At 37.5% G+C, this 27,285-nt stretch overlaps 1 protein-coding gene across 6 annotated transcripts in view; it reads left to right on the top strand.

The window, feature by feature from the left end:
- KLHL32 (kelch like family member 32) overlaps positions 1–27,285 on the top strand; it is a 129,233-nt gene that overhangs the window by 80,483 nt on the left and 21,465 nt on the right. For 4 of the 6 annotated variants that reach the window (XM_065681198.1, XM_065681195.1, XM_065681196.1 and 1 more), the window contains one exon: positions 10,421–10,636. In XM_065681198.1, the coding sequence (XP_065537270.1) occupies positions 10,421–10,636 (216 nt within the window). Of the gene's footprint in view, positions 1–10,420; positions 10,637–11,057; positions 11,123–27,285 lie in introns of those variants that run through there. The other 2 variants (XM_065681199.1, XM_065681200.1) reach the window with 2 other exon arrangements.

Genomic DNA, 27,285 nt, shown 5'->3' with positions numbered 1-27,285 from the left:
GGTATTTTTTGGGTCATGGGGGGCATGGACCAAGGAAGCCTTGGTCATAAAGCAAAAGGAATCTTGACTGTTAGCTGTAAAAGGAGTCCTGACTGTTAGCTGTTTGAGATTTTGGGCGCAGGGGAGTTATTTTTTTATTCTTGGTAAGAGCTGCTAGACACTAAATGAATAAAAGTCAGCATGATCTTTGAAGGCTCATGCTTTCTTGATACTTGGCATCTTCAGCAGTGTGAACATTCACGTGTTAGTTTTGGGAAGGCTTGTGACTTGTTTGGCACCATTGAAGATCAGATGTAAGAAATGTTGAAGTGGACATTGAGCCAATGTCTGCTTTTTACATTTGGGCTTTGCTCTTTCTAGGTTTTCTGGGTTTGAGGGTTATATTTATAATAATTTCTGACCAAGAGTGATAAGTGAATCCCTAACAATATTTAGTATAGAAGTAAATCCCCCTTGATCTTCACATATAGTGGATATTTTATTTTTTTTTTTTTAATTCAGTGGTGTTTCCAGAATTCTTTACATTCGTTTACTTTTCTTTCTCTGTCAACTACTACTATGCATTTTTATCCTGTTTACCTCCTGAAATCAGTTCTGATGTAGTAAACCTACTAATCAGCACAGCTCCTAGTCAGGGGAGGGAGAGATGTTCTTTTCACTGCATAAATTTAGGACAGAGTGTTGTAGAGGGTTTTATTTTACTGAGAAATAATGCTTATACAAAACACGTTACAGACATTTTGCTGATATGTTGAGCTGTATAAATGAATTGTGTTAAAGTTGGGGGTGTGGTGAAGGAGAAACAGAATTCTGTAACTACTAGAGCTAGAACACTGGACTGGGTTCCAAGCACTCGAGGTTCTGTTTTTAATATCTTCTGCATCCTGGGAAATTACTCTTCCTCTCCTTTTTCTCTCTGTAAAATAAGAATTTGCCTTGGTTTAGTGCTGTGAGCAAAAACTTTCTGGGTGATTTTTGAGTTGAGGTCAAATATTGCAGGAACATAGAAATTCTGGAGGAAGTGGAGAGTTTTCCAAATAAAATAAAATGTTGCCTTTTTAACATTCACATACTTACAGTCAGGTTCTTGTACCCTGTTTGAAACTGCTGGTTACCCTCCTATTTTCCTGCAGCTGTAACAAGTCTCTTGCTCTTCAGAGGGATATGAAACCATATAACCTCAGATATCAAACTGTGCAAATATATCCTCCTTTACTGTACAGACAGTTGGCAAAAAAATAGTTTTCATTGCAGTAAATGTTTGGGTTTTTTTACTGCAGAATTGGAAAGTGTTCATAATCACACAAAGGCAACACAAACAGTCCTGTACTTCCTAGTCCAGTGGCCAGGATAACTTTGATTCTACATTTATGAGGTAGAAACCATTTTCAGAAAATTTGGCCAGAGTTTTGTTGCTGTTATGTATTCTCTCCATTTTATAAATATCTTTGCTCAAGATCAAACTCTCCGGGAGTCTTTCCTTAAAAACCTAAGTTGAGCACCTTGAATCTTGCAAAGTTGTTTTTCCAGCCTATAAGATTTTCGTAGCTTTAAAGTGTGGACTTCAGAACTGGGACCAATATTTGAGCAGTAGCTTAAAAACACAGTGTTGAAGAGCAAACGGGGATTGTTTCTTTTATTGGACAGTACCTGGTGTGCATTTTCTAAGCCTTTTTTTCATTCAGAGAACTGATGCTGCCATTTATGACCACTTTGCCAGGAAAGCCAGACAATACTCATATTCTGTCATTCTCATAAATTGTTATTCCACTGCTATTAAAGACCCTTCTGTAAACTCTGCAGGCAAAACTTTCTCTTCTCTAGTTCAATTAAACTGTTAGCAGTATTGGATCAAGAAGTAACCTATTGAGGACTTTGCTGGGAAAAGTTAAACTGTTTTATAACTTAACATTAATAACTTTATTTTGAGATTGTCATTGAACAGATCTTTGATCAATCCTATTAAAAGTATGTAATACATGAAATTTATGAAATATTATAACACTCAACTTTTCGTAATAGTCCTTGTGTTAAATTTATCCCATTGTATTCTGCCAATATTTCTTGTAAATTTATGAAGATCAGCTCTTTTGAGGTTTCCAAATAAGGAGTTCTCCTACCAATCCCTTATTCCTTTCACACAAAAGTTAGCAGATAGTTGAGTGATGTGATTTTTACAATGCATTACGAACTACTGATTTCAAATTGGTGACTGATTCTATGTTGTCTATCAATTATAATTAGTATTGTGTTATCCTGCACTGGATTCAGCCTTTCTGTACAGTATTACATAATGCCTTAAAATTCTGAGGAAGTTTTGTTGCTTTGGGTTGTTTAGCATACATTTGAGATTTGAATTTGTCTGTGTTAATTAACACATCATTCCACACATTTTAGATAGTTTGTTTAATTCTCTGGTGATCTTAGATGTCCGGCTTACTACAGTTACCCTTTTCCAGTTTTCAGATGTGTTTATTAGCTTTGTAATCCATAAGCATTTGGTGACAAGCTCTTACCTGGGGTTCTAAAGCAGAAACAGGTTTTCAAGAAAAGTGGTCCCTCGCTGGGTTTATTACAGAGCACATATATGCATCATTGAAATGTTCTAGAAATAAATGTCATGAAAAGATTATGAAAGAGTTGTGTGAATCATATTATATATTCCTTGCACACAACCACTTCCTCTGTTTTTATTTATACCTACGGTGTTAATATTAGTATGCTGATAATTTGGGAATATGCTGTTTGCTCTTTAGCACAACATTGAGTGTTGACTTCCTTTTTTAGTTAGTGACTATCATGCTGTTATCCATCTTTGTCGTTATTCATTTACATTTAAGTAGAGCAGTCTTCTCTGGATTGTGATTCTAGCTCTGCTGCTACATTCCAGTACAGTTGTTTTCTCTGGGCTTCTTGTTTGGATCTGCATTCCTAGTCTTTAGTCTGGGGTTTTTTCCATGCTTCTGCATTTGAAAGTGGTGGTGTCTTTCTCTGGCCTGCCAGGGCTCCAAAGTGAATCCTAAGCAGGAAAACAGAAACAGACTTCCAGTCTTCAGGGTTTGTCACTATGATCTGGCCCACAGTAGTGGAGACAAGGTCTTGCTTAGCTGTTCAATGGATTATGAACTGTGTAGCTAAAATGGGATGTGATTTTTTTTTTTTTTTTTTTTTTAGCTGCTAATTTTGAAAAAGTCATTACCAAGAATGTCCAGACTATTTCTTTTTCTAGAGGCTGAGGAGGGGGTGGCAATGGAAGTTCTTCAAGTGACAGCAACTCATACTGAGCTACTTCCATTCTGAATATTTTTAATGTGGAAGAGCAAAAGTCTTTTCCTGTCAGTCTCATTCTTAGTAATGTGTTTCACCTGAGGACCAAGTTTACCAAGAATTGTCATGCATTACATCATATGGTAGCTTTGAGCTACTAACATGATACTATCAAGAAAAAGGCAGTTTGAGTCTAGGATATTTTATGAAAGGTAATTTATAAAGGTAAAGAAATATTAATGCTGGTGTACAAGGTAGTGCTAAAAAATAAGAGTACTGTGAAGATTTTGCCCATGGAGAATTAAAAATTAAGTCAGACTTGGAGAGGTGTAGAAAAGGGCAGCTAAGATGATCAGGAAGGCCTGTTTTACATGAGTAGATTAAAAGAGCTTGGCTTGTTTAGCCTAGGAAAATGAGAGATGAGGAAGATGATTGTTTTCTATAAATATATCAAGGGAATAAATGAATAACTATTATAATATTGTAATAAATACTAGGGGAAGGACGAGGAGGGAGCAGGGAGGAAGACAGTGTTTTTAAAACTAAAAGCATTGGCACAGGAGCAAATGCATACGAACTGTGTAAATTAAGCTGGAAATTAGGAGATGGAGTCTCAGAATCAGATGAACCTTCTTGTAGTAGTGTTTGTAGCAAGAAAAGAGTTTTAAGATGGGTCTCTCTTAATTTATGATGAAGATGATTTGATGAGCTTGTCCAGAATAGCAAAGGAATAGGCTTCCACTCCTGTATTCTCATGGCCTGAAACTGTTACTAGGGTCTGAAAAAGAATTGGAAGAAATAGTGTTGTACGGTCTTATTTTTCTTTATTATTCTTGTCTATAGTTTTGTAACTGCTACTCGTGTGAACTTTGGGTTTCTAAAGGACAAAACTTGCTCCTTCTTGATTTGATAATATTAGCAAAAAAAAAAAAGTGGATATGGAATATGGAAGATTACGGGTGGTTGATGGATTAGCCAAGTAGTTCTCAGCTTTCCTTAAGCACTGTAGTAACTGAAGAATTTGCAAAAATATAAAATGATAAAATATCTGTAAAGACAAGGTACCAATATTCTGTGATTTCTGCTGGACTATAGAATGCAGGATTACGCCATTCCTAGTGTTTGAAGAAAAGACAGGCTTTCCGAATTGGCAAAATGTGTAAACATTGATAAATCTGATAAAACCCTCGTTTTGGGTTTTGACAGTCTGAAATGGTGAGGGGTTAGATGTTCTCAATGTTCTGTTTCATCCCTGTCTTTTTACTTGATAAGTAATACTGATAGCTGCCGTTATCTTGCCAGGAGTACCTGGCAAGATGTGAAGCCCGATGAGATGTGAAGCTTTTCATTTGGGGAGTTTCTGTGCTAGAAGCAGTTAAAAAAATTTTAATTAAAATAATAAACCAAACTAAAAAACATTCCCACAGCAGCCTCTGTTTAGCAAGAGAAATCAGCTATTGAAAACTCTGCAGTACCCTACCTGTGGCTGTTCCCACAGTACCATTGAGTTTTAACTGTATAGTCTTAATGTTTCATTGTTGTATTTCTTTCCATAACGCACATAATCATTTATGCGATATATAATAGGCATGTATAACCAGTAACAATACTTAACTGGTTTGCCATTTGAAAATATTTGTACCATTTAATAACTTAGATTACTCTGTGTGAGATTCTAGAAAACGTTTACTTTTTAGGTTTTATGTATCTGCATGTGGCGTGTTTCACTTTATTGTTGGAAGCCACACAGATGTTTCATCACATGAGCAATCTGAGAATGTCATGTCTTTCCACTGTGAAGGTCTCAGGCTTCTTCCATGCCTTCAAAGAGGGGGCTTGCTAGCACCAGCCAGCAGGTTGAACCTGGAAACTAAGCAGGTACAGGGAAACACTAAGTGAGAAAAGAGATTAATTAAAAGGCAGAAAGAAAAGTAATACGGCGAAATGTTTTGATTTGTTGCTTTTGTACTTAGCCCCAGGATCTACTTTGAAATGATGGCATGGATGCAAAATAACTTTTCATGCTTTAAGGAGCAAACAAAAGCAGGAATTGTAGAAAGTTTTGAGAAAGCAGTGATCTACCAGAAAAGTTTAATTTCATAAAATAAGTCGTTTAAAAAGACATTCTTTACTGTGCCTGTAAAGACACCTACAGTCTACATTGATCTAGTAATAAATGTAAACGTGGGTTTATTAATTGCAAAATTCTGACCCAGCTGTTCCACTGTGACTAGGCTTCCACAAAATGTTTTTTCATGGTTCAACTGGAAGTCTTTAGTATTTAGAGGAGGCAAATTTCGAGTTAGATCTAAAGTATGGGTTTTGAAGGATTTGTGCTTATGTTTAGTATGAACTATATATGTCTGTTGCTGTGCTCTTTAGTATACGCACGATCTGTCAGTTCTTATGTAAATGTGTGAGGTTTTGCAGAATTGGATCCTTGATATAGAAAGGAAGAGCTAGAACCAACAGAACCAGCTTTCTTTTCTCAAAAAATTATGTTGATCCCTTTTGTTGTTGGGGGAAAAATCGTCACGACAATTTTTCATTTGGCACAGTACCTTATCTATTTAGGTAGTCTTTGCTATGCTTTATGTCAAGGTTCTTTCTGAATGGTGCGTCTGGTTCAGAGTATTTAACATAGAAGAGAACCTGGAAGACCAAGACCCTGTTGTGCTAGGTGCTGCTTAGAGGATTTTGAGTAATCATGTCCCTGTCCCAGAGGCCTCACACTTCCTATTTTGCTTTAAGGAGGCTGAACCCCTTTTAGGAAAAGGGGAAATAGTGTCTTCTCTGTTACAGCAGCAGGGCTAGTCATTTAATACCCTGATTTATAATAGCGTTGTAATCTAAATAGGAAGCAGGTGGAGTTACAACTGTGTATGATACTTCAGATATTAATGGCTTGGCTTGGCAGTGGAATTCTAAAGCTGTATATACTATTTCTGTCTTAATTATGCATTCATTAAAAGCTTTTATACCCAACAGAATAAAGTAAATATTGTTTGATCTCTGTAGTGTGCTCCCAGACTGTAGATTTGCACAGCAGGGTCTTGATAATCTGAATAAATTGTATTTCCCCAAGGAGTTTATCTTTCAAATAAGGTCATAAAGAAATGCATTCTTTCCCCTTAGTTCTCCTTGTGCTTTTTCTGCTATTTATAACATGGAGCAGAGGAATAGAGGTTTATTGTAGTCTGCTGTGTACTTGGTTATGATTAACTCTAATTTATCAATCTGTTACATCCTTTTCTGTGGCTTGTGCAAGGCAATTATTCTTTAAAGTACAAATGAATAAGGATAGACTTGGAAGCAATTTAAATACAATGTTTATATCTCTTTTTCCTGTTTGTCAGTTTATCATCTCTCCATATTAAAATGCACCTTTGCATTAAAATATGGACAATGTCACAATTTATTTTGAATATATAACATTGTCATCTTTAAGATTATGCTTGTTCAGAAAATTGATCTTCTTTTATGGGGATTTTAAACATTAGCTCATTGTTAAATTGATTTGGCATCTAAAGGTTGATACTACTGAATCAGAAGTCCAGTAGTGTAGAACAATGGATTCTATTACTTCAGGGAGAGGGGAGGAAGCGGGGGGATGTGGAGTAAGTAGCATGCCTATGATCAAAGATAGCATCTCATTTCATAAGTAGACACTGATAATTTGGCCATTAAATTGTTTTGAGTTTACTGTGAGACTTTAGAGCTATTTCAGCTGTAAGCTGTAAGATCTGTATATATAAACTTACACGTATTTTATTAGTCTGAATGTGTCTCAGCAGTGTAATGTACATCACATTAGAAGAGATAGGATCACTACCTTCTCTTCAGCTCTTAGTGACAGTGCTGCTTGTGTTCATATTTAATCCAAAGTGTCATGTATTTAAAAGTTTATAAAAACAAGATTAAAAGTTTCAATAATTTACATAAGACTGGTTTGTACTCTATCTTTTTGAAGCAATACAGTACCAGGAGAAAGTTGCACACAAATTTTAGATTTTGTAGTTGCTCTTTTAACACAGTATAGTAAAACCTGTGGAAAACAGAGACTAACAGAATTCTTATTCATTACCATACCTCAATTTCCTATTTAGTGACTTTTTTCATTTTTAAACAAGTATTTAAATTCAATTAAGGGTTTAGTTTGACAGTCTATTAAAATCAGACTGAGTTGACAGTGATTGCTTTGATACTGCCTGATAGATATTTTCTTGGAGTTTTTTTCTTTGTTGTTTTTTTTTTTTTTGTTTGTTTGTTTGTTTGTTTTGGGGTTTTTTGGGGGGGTTCTTTTGTTACTGACTTACACACTGCAATTTAGTCTGTTGTTCTGAAAGCCATACCACGTATGAAGAGTGTGGTCATCTGATCTGTGATCTACATGTTGCAATCTCAGTGTGACAGTTTTTCCCTCTAGTATCATCACAGACACAGTAGTGTGTCTATATAATTTAGATTTGAATATTGGTATGACAGTCTGATAATTTCATTTGTAAAAGTTAATGCACTACTTGCTGCTTTGGCTGTGAAATACAAACCTGTAGATCAACTCTAACCTCACAAAACCAAAAAGGAATGTTTCCAATTACAGGCCTGGACCCGTTTCAACAAAATATACCTCTGATATTCACCAAGCAGTAAACCATAATTTCAGCAGGTCAATAACACATTATGTTAGGTAAAGCATCAAAAATCACCCGAAGCTTATCTATCAAAATAACTAAACAAACAGACCCCCATAATAAGTAAATAAAGACACATAAATAAGCAAGCATCTGAAATATAAATAAAAATAATATTGTAAATAAACAACTAGTGAGAGTTTATTTATCCATCCATAAGTAGATTTAGCCTCTTCCACTGTATGGCAGCTTTCATAAAAAACTTCAATTAGTGTTGATTTGAGGGGATAGGGGTGTTTGGGGGATCCAAAAAAAAATGCCCAAACCAAAAATGAAGACTTACCAGTGTCTTTCAGATATCACGGAAAATGTAAAGATTTTTTCAGGGGAAGGCAGCATTTGTGTGTCAGAATACTGTTTCTCTCTAATGAAGAAATATTTTATTATGCTATCTCCAGTATTGTCCTCTTCTGAAGTCCACCGAAAGCCATTTGTTCTCTTCTACTGCCACTTAGCGGGGTTCAATCAGGCCTGTATCTTGGTGGGGCTGTTGATCCTCAGATCACAATGCTTGATTATTTGTTTATTTTTCTCCTCCCCACATGCAGCTGTTGACTACAAATAGCTTCGTAAATATACACTGACCTCTTCTAAATTTCTTTCTGGATGTTTGGCGTTCATTCAATTGGGGAGTTCTTTGGAAGGGTAGTCTTCCAAACCAGGGACAATAAACCATAGCTATTGCTTGTTACATGCTGTGCTATTTACTTCAATTATATTCCGAGGCGTTGTTGCCACCATTGCATAGCCATCACAGAGGTAGAGTTGTGAGGTACCATCTTTGATCTACAGATACTAAATCACCGGGCAAGCATGCATGCTTCTCCCGTAAAATTCATTCTTTTTTCTATCTTTCTGCAATTGAGGAAGATTCATCCTTAACTCCTCTATGTAGTGCAAAGAGGAACTGGCTCTAGAATATCTGTGGCTTTTGGGATGATGACTGTTAGGGCTTGGCCTGACAACAAAAGAAATTTCTCTTTGTTCTTTGAAGAAAACAATGTGAACCTCCTGTGCAGCAGTTGAAGTAGGTAATTAATAGGATTTCTCTTTGGCATACAACTCTGCTGGGGAATGTGCACAGACTGGGAGACTGTGTAACAAGCAGGAGCCTCCCCAGGAATTTGATTCACTTTCCTCCAGTACTGACTCCTCTAAGCAGGTGAAAAAAATTCTTTCTCCACTCTCCATTGCATATGCATAAACAGCTCCACAGTCATTGGGACAGCCACCCAATTCACACGTTCAAGATGTAGTCCATAAAACATTCCAAAAAACCATCTCTTCGCACTTTCCCATCTTCCCTGTTGCTCTGCTCTATCTGCCAGCCGCGCAGCTCATTTGACATTTACAAGATTTCTTGTCAGTTTCATTTGGTGCTGCCATGCCATCCAGCAGAGCAGTGAAAGTGAAATTGACTTAATTTAGTCTGTTTCTCTTTCCTGTTCTAGTCCCTATGTTAACTAATCAGCAAAGTGAAACCGACGAGACTTCTTGTCAGTTTCGCATGTGGAGCTGGTCAAGGAGGAGGAGGCTGATAGGGAGCAATGCGGTAAATTGGAAGATGAAAACCAGGATTGTGGAGGAGAGAGGAAGAGAGGTGCGAGCATACAGCAAGCACAGAGAAAATGGCTAAACATGCTGAGATGTCCTGGATACTTTTCTTTAATACCAGAGGAATTCTTGGCCTCTCCCCTGAAAGCAGCATTATGCTCTAGAACAGTAGTAGTTAGCTGTCCAGACACTGATTTAGAAAGGATGCCAAGTTGAAAACATAGCTTGTAAATACAGGTTATCTGCCACCAGGATAGAGAAAAACTTCCTGCCCTGAGTTACTGTAGCTTTTGCCTCTGCAGATTTTTTGCTGCTAGGCGGAGGGAGAGAAAGTATACGAAGCCAACATCCACTATAGGTTGATGTCAGTGGTAGGAAAAAAAGGTTTGTTTGTTCACTGAAGATAAATCTGTATGTAATAAAATGTAGTTCAGCATCTCATATTTTGGGAGGTTTCGTGGAACTAGAAGTTGCACTACACAGTGATCTAGCTCAATCAAAACTGTAAATAATGAACAAACAATTGCTCTGTAACAAACCATTGTAGTTAACAAATACTATTTTTTTAATCCAGTTGTTAACTGCTGCAAGCTCTTGTCATACAGTGTAAATCATGCTGGTTGATTATATTCTGTACTAATCCATATTTCTTACAGATGCTTTATGCATATATAACCTTGCTACATAAATTAGTACTATTATATATATTTGCATATATATATATGTGCACTGGTAACATACATTTTAAATGAGACTGTGCTAATTAATTTCAAGTTATTTTGCTTGCCTTCTCCACAGCTCCAAAAGAATAACCATTTTCCATTACTTGAGACCTGTGGGGATTTTTCTTTGCTGTTTTGTTTGGGTTTTTTTTTGTGAGACGTATTTTGTTTGCTTCACCCTTTTAGGAATTAAATAGTTTTAATTACTTGGACCTGTATAAGCTTGCAGACCTCTTCAACCTCACTTTGTTGGAGAATGCAGTCGTTGACTTCTTGGTAAAACATCTCTCTGAGCTATTGAAGAGTCATCCGGAAGAAGTCCTGGCACTCCCATACCGTCTCCTTCGAGAGGTTTTTAAAAGTGATAGACTCACTTCACTCAGTGAAGAACAAATCTGGCAGGTAAGGAGACTGGTGAATAAGCAGAATGCGTGATACTCTATAAACCATAGCAGTAATCTGTTGTTTTGAAACCCTGGAGCAATCTCGAGGGAGAATAAGCACTTGAGCAAAAACTGTGAATAACAACTGAGGGAAATTTTTAAATGAAATTCAAAAAACGTTGTGTTGTGTTTATGCAATTAGTTTGTTTGAAAGATAAATTTGTCTTACTGCTTAACTTGTGTTGCTCAGATGGCCAGAGATTTTCTTCCAGATCCAAGTTTGTTGGTGGGAAGAGGAAGCTGATGCATGTAACTCAGTTATCACTGCTCCTGGTGCAGCTAGTGCCACAAGTCTGGTGGCGAACTTGCTTCTGCACTCTCTCCTGTTCACTTCAGACAAATTTAGCTGTGTAACTTTGGTTGTCATTTAAATTGTTTAGGCCACCACAGGTGACTTTCCCTCAAGCAAAGTAGAGAATCGTCACGCAGACTGCTCTGCTCAGAGGTGAGTGGAGGCTTCAGTGAAAGGTTTGCAGCAAGAAGCTGGAGATGGTGATCATTTCCTTTTAAAAAGCTGGATCTAAAAAAGGGCCAGCTTGCTAGCCATAGAATATTAGTAAAATAAAAGCATTATGTTGTGACCTTTAGTGTGTGTGTGAAACCTAATATGAAAAAATCATGTAACTTGTAAAGAGAAACATAAAAGCTAAACTAAGATCTATCCTTGGAAACTTTCCCATCATATGTCTGTACAAATTGCAATTCATGATATGATGAAAGGACATCAGTATAATGTTGGTATTTCAAGGTAGAATGTAACCTGCTTGAAAGAAACCTGTCTGGGAAGTGAGAGTTTTCACAACTTGTGTCGTTGCCTTGTCCTGCCAGAAGAACTCAGAAATAATTTTCTTAATTGTGTGCACTCCAGTCAATGAACACTTCATGAGGCAAATATGACAAATCTTCTGTTCCTGTTGCAGGGTCATACAGAGGAGAGATACTTGTAGGTAATGTGCTGCTTCCGAGTGTCAACAAACTCTCCACACTGTCCATTTAAGTGTTATCATAATTGCCTCTCTAAAGGTTACTAATGCTGTTCCAAAAATTGTTTTCAACTAGTAGTTTTTGCCTGCAGCAGAAAACGTGTCTTTTTAATTCCATCTGTACAAGCAGGAATTCATAAATGTATATTTATAAATATTACAGGTTCTCAGAATGAATTAGAAGACACATATAAATATTTACCAATTTAGGCATTCAGAAGGCAATAAGAAACTGTTTTTTTGGCTTTATCTTTGTAAATAAGTAATTCCCTCGTAGTCAACCCAATAGAAGAAAATCAAATCAGACCAGCTATATTGCCTCAAGTGTAGTTAACTTCATCATTTTTGCTAAGGTTATAGTGGTAATGCAGTATACCATGGAAGAATCTAATATTCAGCCCAGGGTGAAGATTGGGTATGCCAGAGGATTAGTGTCAGGGTGCTTTATAGAAGTGAAACTTGATGGACAGGCTGGAGACAGATCTACAGAATCTCATTAAATTGCTGAATTGTTCATTACTGAGCACTCTCACTGTAATAAAGTGCTCATTGACTTTGACAAATCCCCATCCCATGTCTTAAGGAAGAACAGCAAAGCAAGTGGTGTTGGGGAAGCTGGAGGAAATTGGCACAAAGTGGGGCAGATGATAGAAGAGCTGATGGGGGGATGCTACCATTTGATTTGTCTGTTGTACCTGTAACTAGTGTGGCCTCCTGCACACACACCTGTGCATGTTATGGTGATGTGAATTCAGTGTGTCCCTGAGGCACCTTTGCTAGTAGGGCTCCCTTGAAGCCCTAAGCACAAATTAAAGCTTTCCTCAGAGAAGCTGGAAAGGGTGCTGCTGTCTGCAGAGTGCAGGTATTTTCACTAGTTTAAATTCCTAGTGTCTACTGGGTGATTTGATCCTAATGCACAGAAAGATTAAGACAGTTATTTTAATGTATCAAAATGTGGACACAGTGATGCTTGAATGTGATTTAAACTGAAGTGACTGAAGCTCATATCTGGTACATTCTGTGTTAGACCAATTCACAGTTGCCCAATTTTAGTAAATAAGATGAAACATAACCTTGCGAAAACCAAGCTTGAGAAAGTTAAACAGGAATATTAATGGCAGTATACTAGGAAATGGATTAATTTGGAATACTACAGTAATACCTTTTGATTCATTCAGAAAGTTGGAGGGAAAAAAGTAAATTCTTTTGTATTTTTCCTCTTCATCATGAGCTGTGCAGCATGCTTTATTTTGCCACAGGAAACAGTCATGACAAAACCATAAATGTCTAGTTTATCATGAAGTGAAAAGTGAATCTTTTCTAATTGGACATTACTAGAAAGGCTCATTGGCTCTACTTTAAGGAAGCAGATGAATTCCTTCCCTTGATAATTGAAAAAGTAACCAACCCTATAAGATAGAACGTGTTCTCAGAAATCTAGCAGTAGAGGGTTCTTGTTAGAACCTTAGCAAGTAGAAAGCAAGCCAAAGATTTAAGTAAAAAACTGATGTTAGCCTTGGTTCTAATAGTTATGCCTTATCATGTTTGTTATTAAAAACTTCAGCATCATGAGGCTTAAATATTCATATTTCAAGGATTGTCATAATAGTTACAGATAGAAATATCTACCGGATCATTCTGTCTCCCAGCCATATATTGATCAAATGCTACACTATTAAATACTGCACTTGATACACAGTGAGCTGTGTATCATATTTGATATCATATTTGGCAAAAAAATCTTTAACATGAGATCAGTATAGACTAGTTTCTTCCTTCTCTGCTACTGGTCATGTGAGTGTTTAAAGGATTGATCAATTTTAGTATTTGCTAACCCATCTCCTAAAATTAAGGTTTTCTTGGTGGTATTTTGTGGTTTTTCTTTTTTTACTTTGCCGCGTAACTCAGTTTCTTTGTAATCTACTAATAAGCAAGCAATCTAAGAAAAATTGGTTGATAAATCTGCATAAGTAGTTTATTATTTAGCTAGAAAGTATGCAGCTATGTTGTGCCTTTTCCAGGGCTAAGCTCCCAAGATATTCCAGCCCTGTTCACTTCCTTGTGTGCAGCTTGTGAACTTGTGTTTATAAAGTAGATGTTCCAGGTATGAGAGAGTTGCCCTAGTTATTCCTTTTGTTACTGTGGATGTGACATGCAAAATCAGACTCTGATCTCTGTATAATAGAAATATCTTTGCTTGAATAAATAGACAAATAAGACAGGAAGACTAGTGTTACAGATTGATATGAGTTGCTAAAGATCTATTTTATAAAAATAATAAATGTATAAATTCAAGTTATTAGAGTTCTGGTTATCCTTTTCTAAGAGGGAGTAAAGTGCCCCATTTTCAACTGCCTTTGCTTACTTTATTTGAGCTCCATTTTTAATCTCTTGGTGGCCTTTGTGGAGGACCAAAATTATTCTCCAACAGAAATCCCACAGGGTTCATTACTATAGGGTTCGTTACTGTAGGAAGTAATGTGGAGTATGCGTTATAGCAGGCTGTTACAATGGAACAGTTCTCTGCTGTGTGTTCCATACGTCTCCAGTGACACCCACATTTTCCTATGCAGCACAGCAGTTTCTAAAGTGGGTTGTCATGTTCCAGTACAAGCTTGCCATTCCTTCAGTGCAGGACTTGATTTTGTTGGGTTTTTTGTTGTCAATCTTTTGATTCTACAGAGCAATTTTTAATATGGAGAGAGCAAAATTCATGTTTCTCAGGGGTATATGTATGTTTTGATGAAATGTGAACTGAGTGCCTTGCTAAACATGAGCTTAAGTTTTACTGCAAAACAAATAATGACATAAAATAGTATGTGAAGTAAAAGCATCTCTGTAATCAACTATATTTAAACAATATGTTCACCTTTCACTGTTCAAGAAATAAGCATAAGTACTCTCTTGGGCAATAACTGATACCCTGTCTGGTGGTCTAATGCTTGTCCCTAGTGAGTATTTACCCTAAGTAGAAAACCACCATGTTAAAATGTGGCTGTCAGCCTCTCATCAGGAAAGGCATAGGAGGGGAAAAAAGGAGTTTGATCATATCAAGGCCAAGGTGAGTTGGTGAGGCTATATGGGAAAATCAGCATGTTGCCCGTGCATGTTTTGCTGTGTTTTCACCCCTTTTTTAGTACCCTTTTCGTGAGCAGTCTACATAAAAGTACCAGAGAGCCACCCTTGAACCCCAATATCCACTGTGCTGGATCGGTGATGGTTACACTGTGTATCGTGACTAGCTGTGGGCTAGATGATATAGTTCTGCTCAAATAAAAGAAGTGTGAAAACATAACCTATGATAGAATGTAGGTTTCCTTTTCCTAAGGTTAATCCTCATAATCACAGGTATCTCATCTGGATCGACTGTGTGCAATGGTAATATTCTTCACAGCCTTTCCAGACTATTTGTGTGGGATTCATTTTTATAAACATAGCCATGTGGGGTATTTTTAGTAGGGCATGCATTATATATAGGCCAGGCTGGCAGCTGTGGCACAGGATCTGCAAGGAGATCAGTATGCACTGGAGCTGTGGACTAGACAGGGCTCATGCAGGCTACAGTGGATTGAAGCAGTGGATGTAGGCAGCTGAACCTGACATTCTGCTCTACTGATGTGCTTAGGTCACGCACATTTTTCCTGATACAATTTCTGCTTCATTTGTAATAATAATAACATTTTGGCTTACAGTGAAAATGAATGTTGCCTCTGTTGGCACTGTCCCCTTGCTTTATGAAACACCTTCCTCCTTTGTCTGCCTTAATGTAAATCTAATGGGCTCTTAATCTTGTCATTTACAGTAAAGTTTTGGGAATTTTGTATATGCTTTTGTTCTGAACTTTTGAAAGTTTCTGCCTGTTATTTCTTGAATGTTAGCTAATCTTGTTACTGTTATTTATCAAGTATAGCAGTATAGAAAGGGGGGATTTTCTATATTAAAACTAGGTTTATGTTAGGAGCAACTGTGTGTTCTTCTAAATTTCTTTTTGATATATGCCAGTTTCAATCAGAAAACTTGATTATTTTGCTGCTATTGCTTTGAGCAATAGAGAATTACTGGAGGGCATTACTTTTGCCTCAGTGTCTTACAGTAATATTGCCTCACCTTATTTATCCCAGATTAACTTCTGAACTGCACAGAGCATCCCACTAGTGTTTAGGAAGGCTGCTGTGCCCACAGATCATGAATTTAGGTCACTTTTGCAGCTAAGCAATAGATGTATGTTTTGATTTAGAAAGCGAAAAAGGGCACCAACATGTGCGCACAGCAAGACTGCTTCTGTGATACTGCATTCTGCATTTGAATTAGTCTGTTATGGTGGGGTCTGTGTTGATTGTTATGCTCTTTGTGGTGCTGATCTATTGGAGATTAACTGAAGTATAATTATATTAATACACGGGTATGTGGTTACACGAAAGTAAATTGCTCAGGCTGTTGTGAAAGCCTTTCCTTATTGGAAATATACATTACTTCCATTTTCAACTTAAAGAGCAACATAAATGAAGTCTAAAACCTATAGATACCATGGAAGATCAAATGAGGTGGTCTGTTGTTAATGTCTTCCATTCAGAGATAGCAATGTTAGTAACCTCTACTCATTCAAAATCTAAGTAAAGCTGTTTAACACTGTTTCTGATGGATTTAAGCTTGTGGAAAATGGTAGAAAATTAGAAGCTCTTTTGAGAATTCCCAGCTCTGTATTTCAACAAGTTTTTCTTTGGGAACTGGTAGCATTACTCTATTTGTAACTATGGAGACAAAGAAGATGGAGAAAGAAAACTGAATTCCAGGTTGTCTATAGCTATATAATTTGTCCATCAATATGCTAAGCTAGCTAGAATCCAGTTTTGGGGTTAAGTACCTAAATTGAATGTGTAAAGTTAGATGAAGTAAATTTGCACTTGTATGTCTAGATCTGCTTTTAAATGAGTTACTTCTGCATAACTCCTGAGATATGACTAGCTGTTGTCCATTGCTATCACTCCTGTCCTGAGACCAGGACACCTGTGGCTCCAAGAAGGTGAAGAGATAAGGAGACGGAAAAGTAGTAACGCTCCTGCATGTCCTTGCTTATTCCAGCAGGGCAACCCTTGGCAGCTTCCAGATGTGTGTGTGAGCTGCAGAGTTGGGGGTTTCATTGCCTTGCAACAAAGGGGTCCTTATACTCCTTTGATCACCTTGGACTCCCTCATGTCAGGGAGAAATGGAAGAAATTACAACAAATACATTTGTCAGAAAGATCTTAAGAAACCTCACTGTCAGGTGGCTTCCAAGCTAGAGGTCTGTGTGGGAAAGTAATGACAGATCGAAAGATCAGTCTCTGAAGTGAGAATCTGTGCTGAAAAGCTTTCAAGCTGCTCCTTTAGGGTGGAGCCTGTTTTAACATTTGTGTGAAACCATAGAGGTCTGAATTTCATGAGGTTCACCTTTTAGCAGCTGCAGTTGTTTCAGTTTGCTTCAGATGTTTTAGTTGATTTAAATAACAAACACATTTGTTTTAATCTTGTAGTAGAAAAGCTCATGTTCCCAATTTATAAGATACATTTGGGATATTAAATGCATTTATAAGTGTGGCTCTAAATCTTTAAGTCTCTTTTTAAAATTAATAACATTCTTAGGACAATTAGTTGATTTTGAGAAATTAACTTATCACTTAAAAATTAATATGAGTCCTGCATTAATCTGAAGCCCATCATGTGGGGATTAAATCAAAGTCAATACAATTGACATAATTAAGAAAATGTTATTTGATTAAAAGAGAAGCTATTCTGTTCTCAAAGCTGGGTGAGCTTCAGCTACTGTACTTGCTTGTTCTTTTTGTATTTAAAAAGCAATGGGGACAAGATACCCGTTTGTGAAAAATCAGCCAAAAGAAGTACCAACTCCTGAAACACATATGCAACTTTGTTGTGCTATCCTCTGAAGCACATTCTCCATGGGATTTGAGAAGGCAGAAGTAAATTGTCTGCAGACAGGAAAAGGCCTAAGCGTTCCCACAGTTAATATTAGTGGGCCCATCCATGCTAAAATGAGGTTCCAGCAGCAGTTCAAAGTTGAAGAATCAGGTTTACTAGTGTGTAATGTGAACTTCAGTGGCTAGTGTTTGATAACTGTGGGGGTGAAGTGGCTGGGAGAAAGTAGGGGACACTTGGATAGCTCTTGTCTATGGGAGCCAGAAGGGTAAGCAACCACTGTCCTTGTCAGAGGGCTTAGTTTGTTGTAAGTATTGGTGATATCACTTGTTTAAAAAAAAAAAACTGTAACATACTAACATAAAACCACCTGGTAATTTCACTTGTTAAAATTGACCTCAGTGATTTTATAGTAACATGGCATATTGAGAGCTTACGAATATATAAACCAACTAAGGAGAGCATGTACTCTGATGCACGTTTCTGTGTGTGACCTAAGGTATTAATGACATACAAGTCCTGTATAGCTGTTGTCAAGATTATTATAGAAAATGATACATTATTATGTGATTTGTTGGATTTGCCTATTAAATCCGTAGAAAATTATACCCTAACAATAGGGAAGAAAGGAATAGGAATCTTTCTACATTCAAGAAACATTTAGACTGATTTCCACATAGCTGAATTGCATTTTTATAGAATTTTGTGCCTATTTCATTCTGTAACAATTTTTACTGATGGAAGCTTTTAGATTTTCTGTCTCCATAGAGAGCCACTCCTAAAATATATTTCAGGGGGAAAAATAACAAGAGAGGAATAGCAATAAAAATTATGTGTATTGGATGGTGAAAGATTGTCATTTCCACTTATAATTATGTACCAGCAAGTTATTTTAATGCTAAATGTGGCTATGTAAAGTTTCAGTGCATTTGATGTCAGCCTGAATGTTTCCTCTAAAAATGAAAATGAGCAATTCTAGGTTTTTAAGTGATGGATGCTGTGGAAGGAAGGGGGGAGTGTCTTCCACCTTCTATGTGCTCTGTCCTCACCTGGTTTGAGAAAGGAGAAATGCCATCATACACTTTGATCTCCTTAAATGGAAATCAAGTCACAGTTGGGAGCCCTAGTTAGAGAGCTGTGTTTATGAAGAGATAAGCTTCTTTTCATTGCAACTTCAGAAAAACTTAGCAGAGATAAAGCACCTGGAAATGTTGGTTTGACCATCGTGACAAACGATGGAGGGTCTGAACTTGAGCATTTTGTGATGCATTAGAAAATGGATGGCAAGAAGTTCTTACCTTGGAGTTTCTTGCCCTTTGATCCAGTTATTAAAGACAATCAGACATGTTAGGCTCCATAGGTTTTAGTAACCAAGAAGCTATGTTTTAGGAATGTTTATGATTCAGAGGCTTGCTTCCCGTTTCTAACTGTCCATGGCTGAACCTGTTTGAAAGGAAAATGTGAGGTTCTGCCTCTGGCTGCCGTATTTTCGTTTTGGTTTTACTGCTTTGCTTTGGATAGATTGTCACCCTCCACACTCCTTTTTGATGATCTTGTTAAAACATAATTTACCTTGATTGCAGGAGTAAGTAGAGCCTTTCCAGTGTGAGTAATCCCAGCTCATTTATTTTATTTGCGCATACTCCCAGGTGTGATAGTCATTCCAGTGCATAGGAAAATAGAGTGGTTGTCAGTAGTGGGGTAGCTGTAAAGTGTGTTGCAACAGGGAACACACACAGCTCATAAAAGTTTTAAACACACAGTTGTACATATGGAGTGTCATTCCTAGGGATTGTACTGGGCCTTTATTGTTCCTTCCATCACAGCAGAATGAGTTAGGTGTATAAAGCACATCTGTTGATCTGCCTTTGTAGAGAAACTCCAAATGACTGCAGAGGAAACTACTCCATGGTTTGAGGACTTGATCATGTAAGAATGCACTTCTCTTGAAGCATAGTGAAGGATAGTTTGGTCTTTGCTGCCCCAATAAGATTAAGAAAAAATGCAGCCCATATAGAGATGTATTTTTCAGCTGCAAAGATATCTCAAATACTTTTCTCAGGTGATATTTAGGGATCTGTCTTGTCCTCAGTTTCAGATACTTGCATCTAATTAGGCTTCAGTCTGTGGCGTGGAGCACAGAAATCTCCAGGATTTTGGTAATTGAGTAAAGAGACTCTGTTGTGGACAGCTGGAGGGAACAAAACATCTTGTTTGTGTCAGCTGTACCATCGCTGTCTTTTGACATATCACTTAATTTTTCTCTCTCTTAGTTCCCATGTTGGGAAAATGGTTGAAATGTACACTTTTCTGGGAGAAGCTCAAGTTTTACTTCTTGTAAATGGCTTTGAGATACTTGGAAGGAAAGTGCTGTATAATTTTGAAGTTCAGATTCCTCAGAAGGTGTAAAATGGCAAACTTCCATGAGCTGTGATAATTTACAACAGCTGAGAGTTTACCTTCTGTCCCTACCTTACTTCACTTTGAGCTTGAGTAGATTAAAAGTTGAAGTTTTCCATTATAGCAACTCTTTGCTTTAATATAGTATGATTCATTACCATATATAATGGTATATATTAATGTAGTTAAGCTAGCCTTTTGTAAAGCTGATTTTTGATCATAGTTATGTTGTTGCAAGTCTAAAAAGCTGAAATATTTTAATTAAAGTTAGTCAATGTCTTCTAGGTAGATTTGTGTCTAGTCCCATTTCCGATAAATACAAGAAATGGTAAAATAAGTACATTGGATAAAGTGTGTAAAAGGAGTTAATACAGTTTTGAAAAGTGTACATTCTGTTCTTATGATAAAACCGATACTTTCTGTGTGTTTCATAGGAAACACCTACATAAAAAATGAAACTAATACTGTCTCTCTGACAACCTTTTTGATAAAATAATGTCCCTTTTGGGAAGGCCAGTATCATTATGTGACACCAGGGAACAAGGAAGCTTGCAGAAAAGCACTGGACTGAGAATGCAATGGACTATATTTGGTTGGTGGAGAGTTTGTCTTTGGGATGAAGAATGATTCCCTTCCTCACAAGGATGCTGTGTGGAAATATTTATTAAAAATTTCTGAAATGGAAATACAGCTATTAAAACTGTTACTAATGGAGCTATTTAATTATGACAAGGAAATCTGCCAAAGACATGTAGGTTCCTTGTACTTTGTCGTGGTTTAAACCCAGTCAGCCACAGTTTCTACTCCCCCCAGCTCTTTCTTTCCTTCCCCCCCACCCACCCAAGGAGGGATGGGGAGGAGAATTGAAAGAATGTAACTCCCACGGGTTGAGATAAGAACAGCCCAGTAACTAAGGTGTAACACAAATCACTGCTGCTACCACCAATGATAATAATAATAAGAGAAATAACAAGGGAAGAGAATACAATACCACCCGCTGAAACGAGCCTGACCGAGAAGCGAGTGCCCTTCCGGGTAACTCCCAGTTATATCCTGGTCATGACGTGCTGTGGTATGGAATACCTCTTTGGTCGGTTTGGGTCAGGTGTCCTGTCTCTGCTTCCTCCCGGCTTCCCCTCCTCTCTGGCAGAGCATGAGACTCACCAAGTCCTTGGTTAGACTAAACATTTGAGCAACAACTAAAAACATCAGTGTTATCAGCTCTGTTCCCAGGCCGGAAATCAAAAACTTAGCAGTGCACCAGCTACTAAGAAGGAGAAAAAATGACTGCTACTGCTGAACCCAGGACACTGTTGAAGACCTGTGAAGGCTGTGCGTCTAGCACTGAAGATTGTGCTAGACAGTATCTTTGTCTAGCAGCCCTGTGAGGAAATCAGGGATCTGGTGATTGATGCTTTATGGCTTAAATGCTTTAAGAAGATAGATCTTACCAGCACTTGAGAAAAATTGAGAAGCATTTTTAATACATTTTGAATCACTTTAATGCCATTAATTGTGATAAATATTTGCTATTAATACATCTGCATTATGTACCTCTATTTTAATCACAGTATAGTATCATGAAATGCATCATTTGTGCTGCCAGACAGACTTGGGCCAACAGCTCTGCTTGCTGCAGGTTATTCAGTGCTGGAAGATCAATGGAATGTGGCTTACAGACTGCAGGGCTGGTTTTCTGAAAGTTGCAAGTTGTCGTCTTGACATCATGTGGATCCCAAAACAGCAAAACTCCCAGCCAAGAGTTTTTCTTTACCAGACCAAGAACTTCCTAAAGTAGTACTCTGGACAAATCCACCGCAACTTCTGCAAAGACTAAAAGGAGATTAGGGGACATACACTTTCATTCTTCAGATCTAATGGACCTTGGGGTCCTCTAATCTTCCTTTTGGGCCATGTATTTTCTGAAGTCATGACTCATTTATACTTGGCTTCCCTCTCTGTTACCTGAACCTATTGTCTGATCCCTCTGTCCTCCAAACCCTGTCCATCTGTGAAGCTGTGTGTCTGTGACAGGATGCCAGTGATTATGGTTGGGTCTGGAAGGATGCATATTTTATCTTTCTTTGCTTTCTTCAGAGGTACAAAGAGGTTCTTTTGATTTACTTCACCTTCTGTACAGTGTTGTCATGAGGATGGGAAGCCATGTGGCTGGAATTGGGTGAGGCTGGGAGGGGAAGCGAACTGTAGCTGAGGAAATGCAGGAAACTTGAATCTTCCATTCTTTCCAAATGTCTAAGCAGCCCACAACTTTTATTCTCCTCCCCCCTCATTAATTTGTGAGGCACTCTGATTCTGTGTTGATGAGTATGGTAAGAAACACCTAGTGAGATTGATTAATTTCCCATCCTTTAAAAAGTGGGAATGAACAGCCCACCAGAAAACTAAATATTGATGCTGTCAGTAGCATGATAATTGGTCTCTGCTTTCATCTCCAGACAATCCCTTGCTTGGATTCCATTATTCATTCTAAGGGGAAAAAGGTTATTAATGCACTGTTCTTTAATTTTTTTCTTGTGTGTGTGTGTGAGAGAGAGGGAGAGCAGTAACACAATAAATACATTGGCTAAGAGAAAACATTTGCAAGAGATCCTTGCCCGTTTTTTTTTAATCTTTCTTATCATGAAGAATGTGCGCTGTGACAAATTGTTCTGCTAATCAAACAGCACTGAAAGGTTAGGTCATTGGAAGTCTTTAGTCATTTTGTGCTTTTCAAGAGTGAATTTGTTAAAATTATGCCGAATACCCACTTAAAGCCTGGGCTGAAAACCCTACCTGTGTTTTATAACTCTGCACTGTCAGAACTCATAATAAGTCAAACATTCTTTCAGAGGTACTCATAAGGGAGAAAAAACCCTGTAAATTTAAGAGTAATTTCAGATTGTAAATGAAAAAGAGAGGCACGACTGTTCATTTGCACCAATCATGCCTTCCTTTCATCTGCTCTGATTAGGCCTGGTGCGGTTTCATCAAACTACTCCATCACTGAGCTGTCACTCCAGTCGTCTGTTGATTGAAAACAATCAGGGCTCTGATGGCACAATTATTCTGACCCTTTAACTAGAGGCTGCTGTGATAATGAAAGGTTGATTATGATAGTTTGTGCCTCTTTCAGTTTGCCAAGAAGGTTAATTTGGGCATCAGACGGATGTTTAATGGGCGTTTGCTGGCTACACTGAGGTAAATGAGAACGTGCAGTCTTCGATATTGCACGGATATAGTTTGGCTGTCAATCATTGTCATTTTGAGTTTGTGCCTCACAGTCTGGAAATCACATTTTATTTTTTCCTTGGGATTTAATTTATTCTGTGCCCTGAGGAAGTTCTTTCACTCTGTGACCTTCACAGTAGCTTTCTCTGTCTTTTTTCCCTTCCCTCAAATGGAGCCCAAAGGCATAACACATCTAGAGGAACATTTTTCTTTCATTTTTCACATTTAAAAAAAAAAAAAAAAAGGAAATCTAAAAATCCCTGTTTATCAACTCACCCTGAACAGAGCAAATGTTTTAATTCTGATTGTAAAATCAGAATGTGCAAATGAAAGCATGCCTGCTTGCTAACACAGTGCCACAGAGGGGGCTGCTTATGTAGACACACATTTGTAAAACTGACAAACAGGTAATTTTAAAATGTCTCTGTGTAAAGAGGGTGGGGGATGGCAGAGCTTTATTTTCACAGGCTACACACGTATGCCTCAGCTCGGTGCCTTGTAAATATGGTCTCAGTCACTGTACTACAACTTTTTGAATTGGAAAGTCTCTCTTCAGGGTTCAGGGGCAAAAGGTATTTCATTGCTGATTCAGAGATTATTAATATTTACTGTGTTCAGATTGAGAGAATCCTATGCATAATTTTGTAGTTGTTTGGCTCAAGGTGCAAAAGAAATGCAAATACCTCATAATTTTGATTGTTCTACATGCAGCTCATTACAGTCTTATTTTTATGCACATTTTTAATTCAAAATGAAAGAAAAAGATTTCTATCTTTAAGGCTTTCCTGCATCTAGGCTTGAGCCACTTATTTTCCATGCTGCCCACAACTGTAAAGTAGTACCTGATTCATTCAATTGCAAGGAGATTGTGCTATGTGGTTACTTACTAACTGCTAAAAATGTTCATGTGTAACTCATGGCTTTGAAAAAGTGTGTGTGTGTGTGGTTTGTTTGTTTGTTTGTTTTTCCCAGCAACAATTCTTCACCCATATGTTTTTATTCTCAAATGGATGATACAGACCAACTAGGTCCACTTTACTTAAAATGTCCTTTGTAGTCTCTGAAGAGACAGAGGAGGACTAAGACCTTTCAGAAATCCACATTCAGGCCCTTTGTAAAACTGTGTTCATTTTGAGAAGGTGGAAGATCCTCCGTAGCCTTCAGTGGCCTTTGGTTTAGAGCTTTAGTAAGTGTCCTGGTTTATCCATAGATTCTGCTCCTGGACTTGAGATTTGAGGAGCCAGATGGTGCTACCAATAGCCAGCTGAGAGCGACAGTAGTTTTGTGGCAAGACTTTCCAGTCTGGAACACCTAAGGCTTGCCGAGTTAGATAAATTTCAGCTAAAGTTTAAATTTTGTATGAGTTTAGCTCCAAAATATGTATTTCTAGTGTTCATATACTGAACTAGTTAAGTCTAGGTTTTGCTTTTTGAAGTTTTCTTAGTGCCTTAAAGTGATTGCTGTAGCTATTGTGTTGCTTTCATGACTCTCTTTGGCTTATTTATCAACAGGAGCAGTTCTATAGCATTCTCCAGTATGCTATACATAGACATATATACAAAGAGATAAACTTGATTTATTTTTTTTTTCTGAAATGTGTTTGCTTATGTTAAGCACAGAAGCATTGCTCAGGTGAGATTTGTGTTGAAAAATGTTCTTTCTCTTTCCCTAGTATATATATCATCATCAGATCGTCATGCAGAAATCAGACAATACGTGTTGAATATATCTGATCTCAGTCCAGGAAAATGCATCCCTCCACTTGCGTTTCCATATTTAGAATTGTCCTTTCTCCTAAAATGAGAATCTTCACTATGTTACTGTATTTAATATTTCCATTTGCTTTAATGAAACAGTGTGAATTCATTGTTTTGAAACTTTATAAAAATTAATGTTTCCTTTTACTTGTTGTTGCTAAAAACCCCCAAACTCAAAACCCCTCATTTTATCCCCTGCTGACAGTTTTTGGCTTCATTTCAGTTGTTGAGGACCTTAGATGGTATAACTAGAGTAATTCCTTTGCAGTCTGTGAGGCTATACGTGAACACATCAACAGAAGAGCAGACCAAGATAACTTCACTGGAATTCCCATGACCCTTGCCTCTCACAGAGCTCAGGCTCTAAGCATTTTGTCTCAAAGCACTGTGGACAGAAACTTTCCCTGCCACTGAGTTTATGACTTAAAGTGGTTTCCAAGCAAACCTGGGTCTAAATGAGTATGTCAAGCTTTTTGCACTCACAAAGTAGCTTGGCTTTTCTGGTTAGAAAACTTGCTGTGATGTAAAGTGAAGATCTGGTACATTTCCTGGCAAAGTGGCATGAGAGGGATTGCAGGGGGATGCCGAACGGGCAAGACACAGGCATGCTGGGCTCTCGTGGTAGCTGGGATAGCTAGCAGCCCAAAAGATCAGGCAACTACTTATTGCACAACTTATCTTCAAAAGGAGTGAAACTCTTAATTCAGCTTTAATCTGTGTCCTTTCCGGCTGTGGCATGTGTGTGGTACATGCATCATTAACAGCAGGGAAGAAGGCCCATGTTCCGAGGCTGTGTGAATTGGACTGTTGAAGTGCCCTGCTGGAAGCAGAAGCAGCTGTTGGAAATGCAATGAAATCACAATCCAACATGCAGGTGTGCTTAGAAGTATGCTCCAACTGTGCCACAATATATTTTTCCATCTGTTTTCTGCTGTTTTGAGAATGTAGTCCATTGCTAAATCAAGTAATGTAATGTAACCTTGGAGAAGAAAAATCCCTTGGGTTAAGGCTTTAGAGTAAGAGAATTAGTCTGATTTGAAAATCCTGTCCTTGTGAGGGTCTACTTTTGTCATTTGCTTAGTTTAGAAGATGAATATGGCAAAATATATTATTTATTAAAGTTGATATAGACACTAGGCTGTAGCTTCCTATTTTCTCACACTCATACATTAAAATTAATAGAAAAGAAGCTTCTAACAATTTAAATATAATTTGCCTATATGGCACTAGGAGTAGGAGTCATTCCTCATTTTTGTAAATTATTTAGCAGTGATACAAATATTTTAAACCTCAAAATTGTGGATGTTCTCTCTTGGTTTGTTGTTTTTTGGTTTGTTTGGTTTTCTTTTTGCTTGCTTGTTTGTGTTTTAAACACAGTTGTAATTTCAAGTGCTATTGGTATCTCCTTAGAGAAGCCTGAATGTTTTTCCTTGCAGCATCGTAAAGTGTATAATGGCTTTGAGTTTATTTTGCCAATACTGATTATAGTTGCTAATCACTACTGCCAGAGAGGCTAAAAAATATATCCTATAATTAGTGTGTAGATGGGGGTGAATTTGAGGGTTTCGATGTAGACACCAGGTTTCTAAGTCTAGATTAAACAAAACCTGAGTAAAGGTGGTAGAACTTGTGTTGATAAATATACAGATGTTTGCTGATATGTTACATGGAAGTTTGCAAATCTGCCATATGTTCATGGGAGTTATATTTCCCTCCTTTATACTGAAGGAAATTTAGAATTGTACTACAGTTTATCAGTGACTATTTCTACTACAAGCAAAACACTTGAGAACTTAATTTTCTTTCTTTTGAACTTCTCCAGCCTTCCAGTAGCTGCCAAACCATCCAATGACTAGAATATCACCCACACAGATAACTGGTTTTTTTTTTCCATGCCTCCACAGTGTGAAACACCACATTCTGCTAGTGAGCACTGTAACAGTGTGTGCTGCATAACAAATGTAGAAGCCTAAGCCTCAGTTTGAGTGTCCCTAAAACCATACGACCTGTTCCATAGCATTGTGTCATAATTTAGGAATTGGTCCTGTATTCTATGAATATACATAAAAATACCTACATTTGTAGCTTAAATTCCTAGCCATTATCATTGAAGAATTTCCCAAAATGAATTTATGGCATTTAAAATCAAGTAACAGTCATTGTTATCAATAGCAAGACAAGCAGATGAAAACATTATAGCTTTTAGCTCTTAAGGCCTTTTATCTGCCCTGTAGTGCTGTGAATCAAGTGTGGGTCACACAGGATACTGTTGTCAAACTGTGTGCAAACAGTAACATGAGTTGGACAGGAGCTTCTAATCACATT

This window comes from Lathamus discolor, chromosome 5, assembly GCF_037157495.1.
Source record: "Lathamus discolor isolate bLatDis1 chromosome 5, bLatDis1.hap1, whole genome shotgun sequence".
Taxonomy (NCBI): Eukaryota; Metazoa; Chordata; class Aves; order Psittaciformes; family Psittacidae; genus Lathamus; species Lathamus discolor.
Note: the sequence above shows the minus strand (reverse complement) of the source record. Positions and strands in the feature narration are given on the sequence as shown.